General features: G+C 48.5%; 1 protein-coding gene across 1 annotated transcript; it reads left to right on the top strand.

Moving 5' to 3' along the window:
* Positions 1-6: 6 nt before the first annotated feature.
* Positions 7-6,845, top strand: LOC122186832 (Golgi apparatus membrane protein TVP23 homolog B-like). Its single transcript, XM_042883785.1, has 7 exons — positions 7-78; positions 496-578; positions 1,924-2,068; positions 2,795-2,884; positions 4,049-4,180; positions 4,265-4,393; positions 5,308-6,845. The coding sequence occupies exons 1-7, from the start codon at positions 67-69 to the stop codon at positions 5,338-5,340; spliced, it is 624 nt and encodes a 207-aa protein (XP_042739719.1). The 5' UTR covers positions 7-66; the 3' UTR covers positions 5,341-6,845.
* The last annotated feature ends 5,267 nt before the right edge of the window (positions 6,846-12,112 follow it).

Here is a 12,112-nt window from a genome sequence, read left to right as displayed (position 1 = left end):
CGTGGCGTGGCCGGAAGTGGTGGTGAAGCCGGAAGTGGTGGTGAAGCCGGAAGTGGTGGTGAGGCCATGCTGCGGCAGGTGAGGGCTGGGGGCTGCGCGGAGCTCGGTATGGCCGTGGGGCTGCGCGGGGTTCCTCTGGGCTCGGCCGTGGGGCTGCGTGGGGCTCGGGTGTTGCGCTCTGTGGGTGCTTGGTGGCTGCTACGAGCACTGTGTACAGGGAGGAGCGCAGAGGCTGAGCTGGCTCCTGGCTGAGGGGAGCACGATCGAGGCGAGGAGGCCTCGCCGCTCCTCCTGCCTCTCTTCAGCACGGGAGGCGCTGCCTGAATTAGCAGTCGTAGGAAAATCCGGTTCCTGTGTCTTTTCCTTATAGCGCTTGCTTCGTGTTTAAATCTCTAGGCGCCATCCCAGCGCTTCAGTGTAATCAGAAGTGACCCGGGTTGAAGTCGAAAAGCGATTCTCTTTCTCTTGTAACTCTGCGCTTGTTCCTCTCGTTAGGGCAGCAGTGATGACATTGAGGATGTCTCTCTCTTTGATGCCGATGATGAAGTATCCAGGAGATCAAAAAAGTCAAAAATAAGGTCAGTGACCTGGAGAGAGTTTATAGATGAGTTCTGGAGAAGGAGGGACTGTCCCATCCTGTTGTTTCAGTTGCTGGACACTGACAAAACGACCCTGGCCCCATTTTCTTGGCTGCTGTATTGTGTTGAAATACATAACAGCTAATATTTTTGTTTTGTTAGAAAGAATAGTAACTTTAGTAACTTCTGCTTAGCTGAGAGAGGTAGTTGCAGAAGCTCAGCTGGAATCCATGTATCTGTGCCTTTGTGCTTCTGAGTGTCCCCACATTAAATGTGTGTACACGTTACTGTCTCTGAGCTCTCTGTAGCAGGTGGCTCTCACTGTGCCAAGTGCTGCTGTCTGGGCTGGCCTGTTATCTCCTTGCCAGTCTCTGTTTCCTAGTGTGAGTGGCACTGCCCTGCTGCCTGCCACGTCCTGCTGTGGTCACACCAATGTTGGGCAGAAGCACCAGCACTTCTGCATAAGGTTTGCTAATCCTGAAAGAAAGTACGTAGAGATGAGCTCACATTCATTGATTTGTTGGGGAGGTACTCATGTTACTGGCAGCAGCTGGCTGATCAGTGTCTGCCAGGCCTTCAGTACCAGCAGTGACCGACCAGTATCGTGTCTGCCCTGAGATTTCCTGGGGACATACATGTAGCAGCAAGCTGGCAAGATGTCTGCTGTGAGCCCTTGATGCTGTGCCCATATATATAACAGTCACAGACCATAAAGCATCAAATATCAGGATTAGCAATCATTCATAGAAAGCAAGGAGAATAATGTACAGCTACAGAGCATTTTCTCACTAATATGCTTTTTCTAGCTATAAGCAGAAGCTGGAGGTGGTATACTTGCATTCCCAAGCTAACGTGAGCCCTTTCCTACACAGCAGTCATTTGTTCAGGCCATGATCTCTGTTTTCCCACACAGCCGGTAGTCTGAAATCCTGGTGTGGTGATGTTGGCTCTACTGTACATTTCTGAACAGGGCACTGCACAAGTCAGAAAGGAGGCATGTCTGTTGTGTGATGCAGCTCAGTTTGCTGTTTCTCGTCAGAACCCTCTTTAAATTTACCTCAAAAAAAATTGTCTTATGTTGAACATGAGGTTAAATAAATACTTGGCTCCTTCATCCCTAGATTCACATTGTGTTGGTTATGTCTGTGAGTGGAACCTTTCCTCCTTAGGATAATCTCCCAGTTAACTTTTTTTTAGCCCATATTTTCAGCAATAATAACACTGGTTTCATATAATAATGCTGATCCTTATTCTTGGTGGGAGAGGATCACTTTGCAACGTTGTTTCTCTGAAATTGCTTCAGTCCTGTCTGAAAGAACTGTGACGGTGCTGTCCTTCATTCCAGGCATCCAGTGGCATCATTTTTCCACCTGTTCTTCCGAGTCAGTGCGATAGTTGTCTATCTGCTCTGTGAGCTCTTAACTAGCAGCTTTATTGCCTGCATGGTGACAATCATCCTTCTCTTGTCGTGTGACTTTTGGGCCGTAAAGGTAAGTTCCTCTCATGCTTTTTTGTTATCATGTCTAACCTATAGGAATAATTGAGTAAAGTGGTGTTTGTTCCACAAAAAAAGAACCTTCTTTGTGCCTTTCCAACAAAACTATACCTGAGATGCACTCAAGTACTGCAGGAAACAGCACTGTGTAGCTGATTAGCTGCTTTCTTTTTGAAAATCAAATGGAGATCTGTAGCAGACTTATTCTTTTTAAGGCAGCACAGGCTTCATTTTTAGAAAGGTCACTTCTGAGTCACCAGTATGTGTCATTTATGTTAGTACAGCAATTTGTTGTTGTGCTGAGTGTATCAGAAAATGGGTTTGGATATGAGAGCCTCGTGGTCTTGTTTGCCCACATGAAGCAAATGAGCAACATTGCAAATAGCAGCCCAAACAGCCAAGCTTTGGCAGACTCAAGAGCAGTGGAATATGAGGTCTTTGCAGGGTGTGATGCTTCTCTTTCTAAAATACAGCTAGCATTGTAACTTGTGCAGCCACTGAGAGCAGATTGCTGTGAAACCAGCAGCTGCCAATATAAGAAAGGGAATTTGCTGCCTGGAGAACTGAAAGCTTCTGAAAGAGCTAACAGCAATAAAATCTGGGGCTGAAAAACCATAATTTCTTGTGGGTGCAGCGTTGAGGTGGAGTATTCCCAAGGATTCGTTTGGCTGATGGTTTCTGCTGGTGGCGAATTGAAGCCTCTTTGCTTTCTGTCTTTCAGAACGTCACAGGGCGGCTGATGGTTGGCCTCCGCTGGTGGAATCAGGTGGATGATGATGGTAGAAGTCACTGGAAATTTGAATCTAGAAAGGTAAGTCTTCCTTTAGATGTTTCAGGTTTACCAACCCCCTGTTAATTACCAGTTATGTTTGTGGTGGTGAATTGCAGAGTTTAGAGCTCCCAGCCGCAGGTCTGTAACCGCTCGCTTGTTTCATGGTGGTACTGAAGGATACCATCATCTTTTATGTTTTTTTTGCTTTCTTTAAAAGCCAGATCAAGACTTGAGAAAAATGTTTGTGTAACTTCATTTTCACATAAAATGTTGTAAAGGTTCCCAGGCCTTATCAAGAACACTGAAATGTTCTGGTGTGAGCACAGAACAGCTGACGTATCTTTTACTTCCCGTAGAAGATCATTGGAACTAGGCAAAACAATCCAGCATTGCTCATAGCATTACTGCTGCCCTGTGTTCATTCTGCCTGCTGCTGTGTGTCTGATCTGCCTTCTGGTGGCACCTCGTGTCCTGTCAGTTACCCTTTTGATCCCTGCCTGTTGTCTCTGTGTGCACAGGGGTAAGAGCACTTCTGGTGCACAGATGTGGAGTGAGGTAAAAGTCATTGCCTGTGCTCACATTGGAAATCTACAGTGGTGCAGAGTCTGGAACCCAAAACTTTGTCCAGATGAATTTGTGCCCCTGCAGATGAATTCTTTCTCAGAACTGTGCTTGTTGGAAAAGGATAAAAAGTATCTAAACTGCTGGTAATACATTAAATTGAGCCATGAGCTCCCTCTGTTCAGATCTTTTAACTATTTGTAGGAAGAACGAATGATTGCTTGAGATCTTCTCAATAAAGAAGATCAGTAGTGCAGTGTGAGTCATATCTGTGTAGAAATTGCCTGACTTGATGGCTGTAAGCATCAATATTTAGTACTGGCAGCACTCAGTGACACTGGTTGTCTGTGCAGTGATGTTAAGGTAGAAGGTGTTACCCGTTCTGTGTGTGGAAACTGAACCATGCAGCACACGTAACATTTCTCAAACTTACTGAGGCTTTTTTGCCCCAAATATTCCAAGACAGACAATTTGTTGCTACTTCCCCCCATATGGAAACATCTTTTGTCACAAGGTATGGAAGCTGGTCTCCAAAGCATCCAGTACTGCTGTGTGGGGACAAAAGCCAGGAGACTTGTAGGTGCTGGGCTGTTTTGTAGTGATGGTGAGATCTGTTAATCTCCATTTACTTTGTGTTTCTAGGTATCAGCACAAGGGCATAAAACCTCCTCAGAATCAGAGTCCCGAATTTTCTGGCTAGGTCTGATTACCTGCCCTATCATCTGGGTGATATTTGCTTTCAGTGCTCTGTTTTCTTTCAAAGTGAAATGGCTGGTGAGTTGCCTCCCTCAACTCAGTAATGGACTTTGTTGCCAGTAAGGCGATGCAAATCGGTGACAGTATTTTCTTGTGCCTTAGGCAGTAGTTATGATGGGAGTGGTTCTACAGGGAGCCAACCTTTATGGATACATCAGGTGCAAAGTTGGCAGTAGGAAGAACTTGACAAGCATGGCAACCAGCTACCTTGGAAAGCAGTTCTTGCGGCAGGTGAGATATTGGGGTTTTGAAGCCCTCTAGTTGTGTTTGCTTTTGTCTGCAAGCTTCCTTCCTACCTGACCCATGAGAAGAAAGATTGAAAAAGGTGTTATTTGGAGTTCTTTAGTGGGACTCCAGTGAATTTGACACCTTCCTCCCAGTTCTGCTCGTGAAGTCACAGATTAGCATGCTAATTGTGCTCCAAATGGAACTGCGTGTCAGCCTGTGTTATTCACTAGTGTCATGGACTAATGCCATAGAAGATACTGGAATATGGCTGGTCTGTTAGGAGCATGAGTGGAAAACAGTGACCGAGTGAAAGGATTTCTGATCAGTTTTACTGCTCATGGAGAACTCGTTGCTAAATTACTCCTTGTATTGCAGTACTTCCCCTTCTGGTTGCACCAGCCCCAGAAACACTCATCTGGAGGCACGATGGGTCACTGTGTGCAGTGTGTGTACACAGTCACTGGCTGCACTGTGTGTATTCCTAGCTGGAATCATTGCTATCATTGCCTTCTATGTTCTTCCTCACCTCCAGCCAACTCTTCTCATCAGGGCCTCCTCTGCCTGCTGTAGCTCCCTGCAGCATTCGGCACCATGGGCGCTGTTTGACTTCTAGGCTGTCATTTAACTTCTTGTGCCAAGTTTCCTAACTGTGGCTCCCTGTTGCACACATGGTGAGTTGGCTGCTGCAGATTCCCAGGTGTCTGTTGTACTTATTGCCATCAGTGTGATAAGAAGCTTAAATATTGGCAGCACAGTCTGTGTTAGGTTTGTGTTCATTGGTAGCTTCTGAGCGCTAACCAAAGGCCCAGAGCAGCCTCAGTCTCTGGGAAAACATGAAAGTGTTGCTCCAGAATCACAGCGGTGAGTCACACAGTTCTCCTGTGATGTACTTGATTTTTTTTCTTTGCCTGTTGCAGACTGTGGCTAAAGAGGACCAGACAGCATCCTGAGCACGGTAGAAGCCTCAAGCTGGGTTGGATTCACAGTAGTGAAGCACAGAGAACGTTGGTCTGACCGTGAGATTTGGGAGCTGCTTAAATGAGGTGTGAATTAAAAGAAGTAAATACATTGTGCAAGACTTCCAGTTAACACTCCTAGCAGTTAATATTCAGTTTTCCACTAGCAGTTTGTGTTTAAGTCCTTTCTTAATTTGATTAATTAGAATTATATTGCCTGAACTTTGAATCAGAAGACATCCTAAGTAGTGCTCTGATGCAGGTTTATACTCACTGGATACGTTAAGAGAAAAATGCCAGGTAACCTTCTAAAAACCATGCTCACACAGGACCTTCTGTTCTCCAAGAACCATCCCCACCTCCTCCAGCAGTTGGTACCTCAGGTAGTTTTCGGTTGTGGGCTTAGCTGTGTTTTGTTCCTGGAGGTCTGTTACGAAGTTTAGATAGCTCTCTGTTGGCTCTGCGTCTCTCATTCTGTGATTTGAATGGCACTGAGGTTGTTGCAGTGAAGGAAATCCAAAGGAAGTGTTGCTGTTGGCTGTAGGAGGATTTCTGAAGTCAAGTGGAAACTGCAGCAAGTGACTGCTGAGCAGCTCCAGACTTATTTTTCTTAAGTGTTGTTGGAGGTCTCAGTAACATTTAACCAGGACCCTGATTAAATCTGAGTTTATGGAGAACCCCTGTTTTTCCTGCAGGCCTGTGTACGAAGAGCACAACTGGACTACAAGTAGGTTGCAAGGAAAGCTGTACACAGTTTCAGAGGTGGAGGGAGTGTGAGAGCAGGTGATGGGCAGAGCTGTTAAAATGATGCCACCTGGTGTGAGCTGGTGCACAGGGCAGCAGGGAACGTCACTGCTGGGGTACAGGACAGGAGGTTACACAAGCAGAACTTCCTTCCACTCAGTTATTCACCTATGCAGCGGATTTGGGGGTAACCATTAAAACAAGAGCTGAGGCTGAGTTCAGGCTACTTTCTACTGTTCCATGACCAAAAGGCGTTTCACATAATCTTAATGGAGTTGCCTGAAGACCTGGCATCAGCATGCTGACTTTGCAAGACATTTGCATGTCTTGAATCCGTGCAGCACACTGTGTTCCCCTAGGAATCTATGGGCTGGGGGGAAAAAAAAAACATTTGTATGACGGTGAAATGTTGGCTTGCAGTGTTCACCTCAGTGGCAGAAATTGTGTGTTCTGTGTGCAAAGCTGTACGAAAGGGCTCAGCTCCTTCTTGTCACGTCGTGCTGCTCAAGGCAGGTTGTCTTTCACAGCAGGAGGTATTGTAAACTTCTGAAGAGGTATTTTAAATTAAGAATGTGGTTTCTTTTTGAATAATGGGTATTGTAAATTGTGGGATTGCATTAACATTGTATGTCTCCCTGGACCGTAGCAATACTTGGGAGCTGTACATTTGTTTAACTCTTTGGATCGATACCTTTCTTTTGTAAATATATATTTATAAAATCTTGAGATTAAAATAATGCTTTGTTTAAACCAGACCGGGTGTCCCTTCTATGACTCATGGCTGAGCTCTGTTTATATCCAGTGTTCTTGTTTATGGTGGGTTACGTGTTAAGTTAAACACGTGCTAATGAGGAGCTCTGTCACGGTTGCTTTCACCCCAAGAGTCCTGGAAAGCTTGGCCTGTGTAAACACCTTCACAAGTGTGCTGGGATTGCTGTCACACACAGCCAGGTCAATCTGTGAGCCTCGGCTGGTGTGCTGACACCCTGAGTGCTCTCCAAAGGTCCCCAGCTCTGGGGTGTGTTCTGCAGGTGGCAGTGTGCGCCAGTGCCACCACACAGCTGGCACTTCTATTCCCCATTGGCCTGGAAGAGGTGATTTCATTCTGACTGATGGAGATGAAACAGACAAAGTGAACCGTGAAGCCAAGGTGCTGCTGCAGCCACGGGGGGATGCACCAGTGCAGCCTCTGGCCCCTGTGGCATGGAGAAAGGAGATCCTTCCTGCTCCGGCTGAACAAGTCCCTGTTTGCCCTTGCTGTCCCAGGGATTGCACTGCCTCCAGCAAACCTGCAGCTGCCAGGAAGCTGTTCTGAGATATGTTACATCTTTTAGCCTTTGTGTTTATTCCGATGTTGCCAAAGCTCCCAACAAACTGTTCCTGGAAAATAGAGAGTGCTTTTCTGGAAATTGGAGCGTGATTAATCAAGGACAGAGGCATTTATTAGTGCATGCCTTTAAGTACAGCCCTCTGTGGCTTATTTTTAGTCTCTTGGCAAACAATCAGTTTCTGGCTTCTGAGAGGGCAGCGTTTTATCACATTTCTCTGTGGTGTGGATCGGAACCAAATTTCTTATCGCTACTCCAGTTGGGTGTGATAGTCCTCTGATTATTTATTTGCTTTCTGCCAGAGTTTCCTGTGGAAGAGGAAGAGGGAGTAGCAGCGGAAGAGGGAAATTCTCGGAATGTGCTTTTTCAGACAGGCCTCGGGGATCCACGCTCAGCTGAGTTCTTGAGCATTAGCTGTGTCACGCCGGCCCCTCCTAACAAACACCTCCCTGCCTGGGTGGTGGCTGAGCTTTCAGGGCTTACAGAAGCAAAAAGAATCCAAGAACAATCATAGTGGGGAAAAAAAAATGCTCTCTGCTCTGAAATAGACACATGTGCTGCTGCAAGTGCAGCTGTAAGGTGGGCTTGGAGTTCAGTACTCTTCATTCAGGGCTCAGGGCCACTCTGTGTCCTTGGCACGTAGCTTCCCCACAACAGTGGCTGCATTTCTGTGCTTTTTGTGGCCCAGTGCTTTAACACAATGTGATGGATGTATCCTCAAAACACAGAAGCTGTACCGGCAGTTCTGCCCTACCTGGTGTGTCCCCTGTTCCGTGTGCCACCCTACCTGCTCCAGGGCAATGTTGCAAGGAATAATGAAGAGGATGTGATGTGGGAGGAAACTGCGCTGAGTGGGCGCTTGGAGTCTGTCTGTCTTTTCCTGCCCTGTTCTCATGGAGGCCTGCCGGGCCCAGGGGGCTGCAGGGAGATGTCTATTGTAGCAGCTTGGCAGAGACTGTGGTCAGAGCTGCTCGCACGGGACAGGACATCCCCACTGCTATTTCCTAAACAAAAAGCTGCAGTGAGTAATTGAGAGTGACCTTTGGGGAGACCAAAGGGAGCAGGGATGCGGGGGAGAAGAGTGGATGCTGGCCAGGGCCCAGCACTGCTTCCAGGCCTCCTGGCAGGAAGGAATTTCTCGCTTCCCTCCTGCCGTTCTGTGCAAGCAGAACGTTTGTGAGCTGGCGTCCCACCTTCCTGCACGCAGCCCTCCCACCCCACCAGCCTGCAGCAAGTTGAGAGCCTCCTGCTGCCCTGATAAGACAGACAAAGGATAGAGAGCAAGGAAATGCTATTTCTGGTCTCCTGATAACAGTGTTTTTATACACAGAGAGGGCGCAGGCCCTTTGTTGTCTGCCTTTGTGTGCTGGAAGCAAACTGTCGCTTGGATGTGATTCCAGTTCCTCCGTACCCTCACACCCAGAATTGCCCTGGGCAGCAGCTGATCAGGTTCTGGCTATGCTCAATGATGCTGATGCTTACCTCCCTGTAAGTCTGGCAGTTGGTGGGACAAGATCTCAAAGGCTGTGTCTGCATCTTAGTGTTTAATAGTGACGAACTTGTCCCAGAAGTTCCTGGCATCACTCCCTGTGAATGGAAATCGTAAAGAAATGAGGTGTTCCCAAGAAATCCCTTCTCCTGGTACAAAACCTCTCACTTTAATCCTATCCCTTGTTTTGGATTCTGCCACATGCTGTTAATTTATAAGCTCCAATTAATGGCTATAAATGCCAGATCACCTTGTCCCCCAGCTGCTTGCTATATATTCCACAAACTCCATAATTTTCCAGGTGGGACTTCCCTTGGGAAAAGCCCCAAGAATGCTCTCCAGCTGCCTCTTCTCTCTGAATTCTGCTTTTCAGGAGTCTGAGCAATTTGTTCAGTGAAGGAGTTTGATTTCCTGGTTGGTTATTCCTCATATTCCTCCCAGAGCCTTTCTAAAAATGCAAACCCAGCTCGGATTGCCCTTGCTGCCTCCCACCTGGCTGCAGCAGGACAGGCAGCGTTTGCCCAGGGCTCTGTGGCTCAGTGGGCTCATACCTGAACCCCCTGTGCTCCTCCAGGAAGCCTGCCTGGTCCTGTGAGTTATTGCTATTTGTGTTCTCCTCTTGCTCACACCTCTTTCTACGTAGTTCATTTTGGGTGAGTCTTTAGGTATTTTATTTTTTTGTAATCACAAAGAAATGTGTAAACAGCTCCATAGTAACCTCTGGAGTAAATGAGTCACAGCCCTTCTGCCACAGGACGTTCTCTTTGCTCCTGTCTGCTGTTGTGTTTTCAGACCCTCAGCAGCTCGAGCTGTGAGGCTGTTACTCACCGTTTCCTGCGCAGAGCTGTGTGACTTCATCTGCAGCTCCTCTTCACCTATGGAACCCCCACGCTTATCATCTGTCCCCGAGCTGCAAGTATTCCAGTTTGAAAAAGCCCTGGGGGGTGCTGGCATTGCACGTGGGACGTGGTGCCTTTGCCACTGAGCATTGCCAGCCACACTGGGTTGCTCTAAGTGGGATAGCAGAATTCCACAGCTCCCAGCTACTGCCAGAGCATCAGCACAACAGGAGGAAAGCATGGATCCTGGACCATCCTGGTGTGTTTTCTCTGTTTGCAGTGAGGTACAGAATGCTGGAGGACCGGGCAGCCCAGCGATATCGTTAAACCACCTTTTAATTAGCACCTGCCCAGTGATTCCCTGGGTAAAACCCTTGGGTCTCGTGTTTAAGGACAGCTCTAGCGGACATCAGGAGCTGCACCCTGCTTTGGAGCCCGTTCAGTCTCACACAATGCGTTCACTTGGTCTGAGCCCTTATGGCAGCAGAGGGAGCTCTCACGCTTGGCTTTGAAGAGAAAAAATAGAGGAGCAGAGAAAGTTTTCAGGAGGGGCTGCTGGGATCACCCACTTGCAGAAGTGCTCCTCCAGAAGTGGCTCAGCCCTGCCCTCCTTCCCTGCAAAGCAGCCAAGCACGCCGTGCTACTGAGCTCTGGAAATTCAAAGCATCTAAAGCATAAATCTCACCCACCCCAATCAGGTCTGTGCTGCTGCTAAGCCAGGTTTGTGTGCTCGTGGTCAGCCCCTCCTTGATTAATCATTTCATGTTAAGTACGCTCTCAAAATGAATGTACTGACACGGAAAAGACAATTGAAAATGAGAGTCCAAACAACCAATGGAGGATTTTGCATCTGCATCCAGGTTGGCAAATGAACGTGGGCACTGGTAAGGAATAGTCACCCTCCAGATATTTCTGCAGAAAAGCCCAGGCAGGGAATGAATGATGGGAGCATGCAGGGACAGGGCTGATCCAGGAATGGGGCAAGCAGTTTGGCTGCAGCTCCACCTTGACCTATGTAAATCTGGTAGGGTAAAAGCATGTTCCTAGGGAAATGAAAGTTTCTGGTGTGGCTGTTTGCCAGCTGAAGGCCCCGGGGAGGAGCCCAGTGTGGTGGTGGTGCTCTGGGTTGAACAGCTTATGTGGGGCAGTGTGATGTTGGGTACTGGTGGGTGCAATCTGAGGGGGTCCTCTGCGCCGTGAGCAGCGGCTCTGGCTAGGAACAGGCTGTGGCTGTGCTGGATGCTGAGGGCTTCAAGGTGGATTATGCATCTCCTGGGGTCACCAAGCCCCACATCGCAGCACAGATGTGACCTGGGCGCAGGGTGTGTGCATCCAGCACAGCCATCCACCCCCATACTCACCAGGTCAGCACAGTTACTTCTGCTCTGTGTGTTGCAACCAGAGGCAGGGCTGGGCTCGGGGCTGTCAGCACTCCTCGGGGAGCCACAGCTTCCAGCTGCAGGGGATGAGCTCAGCATGCTGAGCCGCCACCTTTGGAAGCCTTTTGAGCCAGGACAGAGCTTACTGCAATCCTGACCAGGTGGTTTTCTGCTTACAGTGACACCTGCTTGGTGCTGAGCATAGCCAGGTGAGGAGCTTTGGGGCCACGCTCTGCACAGCTGTCATGGATTTGCAATTGCACTGCAAAGCAGTCTGTGTGCAGGGTTTGCTGTCCCATGCATGCAGTCTCTGGCGTTGCTTTCCCCACAGGCTGAGTCCCTGCTCAGCTCACAGTTGGAGCGTGGACCTCTGACTTCCAGCTGCAAACATCTCCTCCTTGCACAAGAGGAAGCAGCCGAGCTGATGTGCATGGGAATTATCCCATGTCTTAGAACTCCTTCGGGTTTCGAAGCCATCTGCACAGCCCTGCCCGGGTCAGGGTGAGACATTCCGTTTTTCCTGTGTCATTTGGGATCCAGAGCCAACTGCTGGCCGTGCCTGTGTGCAGGGCGGCTGCGAGCTGTGTGCTGTCAGTGTGGTGTAGCAATCCTGCTGTGTGGCCAACACACAGTGCTGGGTCGGTCACGTTCCTGCAGGAAAGGGGCAAAAGAGAAGGAGCACGAGTGAGGGGTTCTGGGATCCTGGGTGAAAGCGCTGTGTGTCTGCAAGGCACGGTGCAGGAGGGACAGTGCAAGTGTTGCAATAAACGTTGGTGATTTGGGGTCTCGGGGGGGATTTGTGAGAGCATGGATACAAATCTGTCATGGTGCTGCTGCGCTTTGTTAATTCATCCCATATGCTGTCCTGTGTGTCAGCAGAAGTGCTGCCGAATGGGAACTGGCAGCCCCCAGCTTCCCAAACCCTCCAAGTCAGGGCACCGAGCCCCGCATCATGCTTTCTTCCCCCCAAAATAAAAATCTTGAGCT

The sequence above is a fragment of the Lagopus leucura genome, unplaced genomic scaffold (genome assembly GCF_019238085.1).
Source record: "Lagopus leucura isolate 7727_CA_CO unplaced genomic scaffold, USGS_WTPT01 Super-Scaffold_100040, whole genome shotgun sequence".
Classification (NCBI taxonomy): domain Eukaryota; kingdom Metazoa; phylum Chordata; class Aves; order Galliformes; family Phasianidae; genus Lagopus; species Lagopus leucura.
Note: the sequence above shows the minus strand (reverse complement) of the source record. Positions and strands in the feature narration are given on the sequence as shown.

Coding starts and splice junctions, on each gene's coding strand:
- LOC122186832 (XM_042883785.1), top strand. Junction 579..1,923: donor TCAAAAAAGTCAAAAATAAG/GTCAGTGACCTG, acceptor CCTTCATTCCAG/GCATCCAGTGGCATCATTTT. Junction 4,181..4,264: donor CTTTCAAAGTGAAATGGCTG/GTGAGTTGCCTC, acceptor CTTGTGCCTTAG/GCAGTAGTTATGATGGGAGT.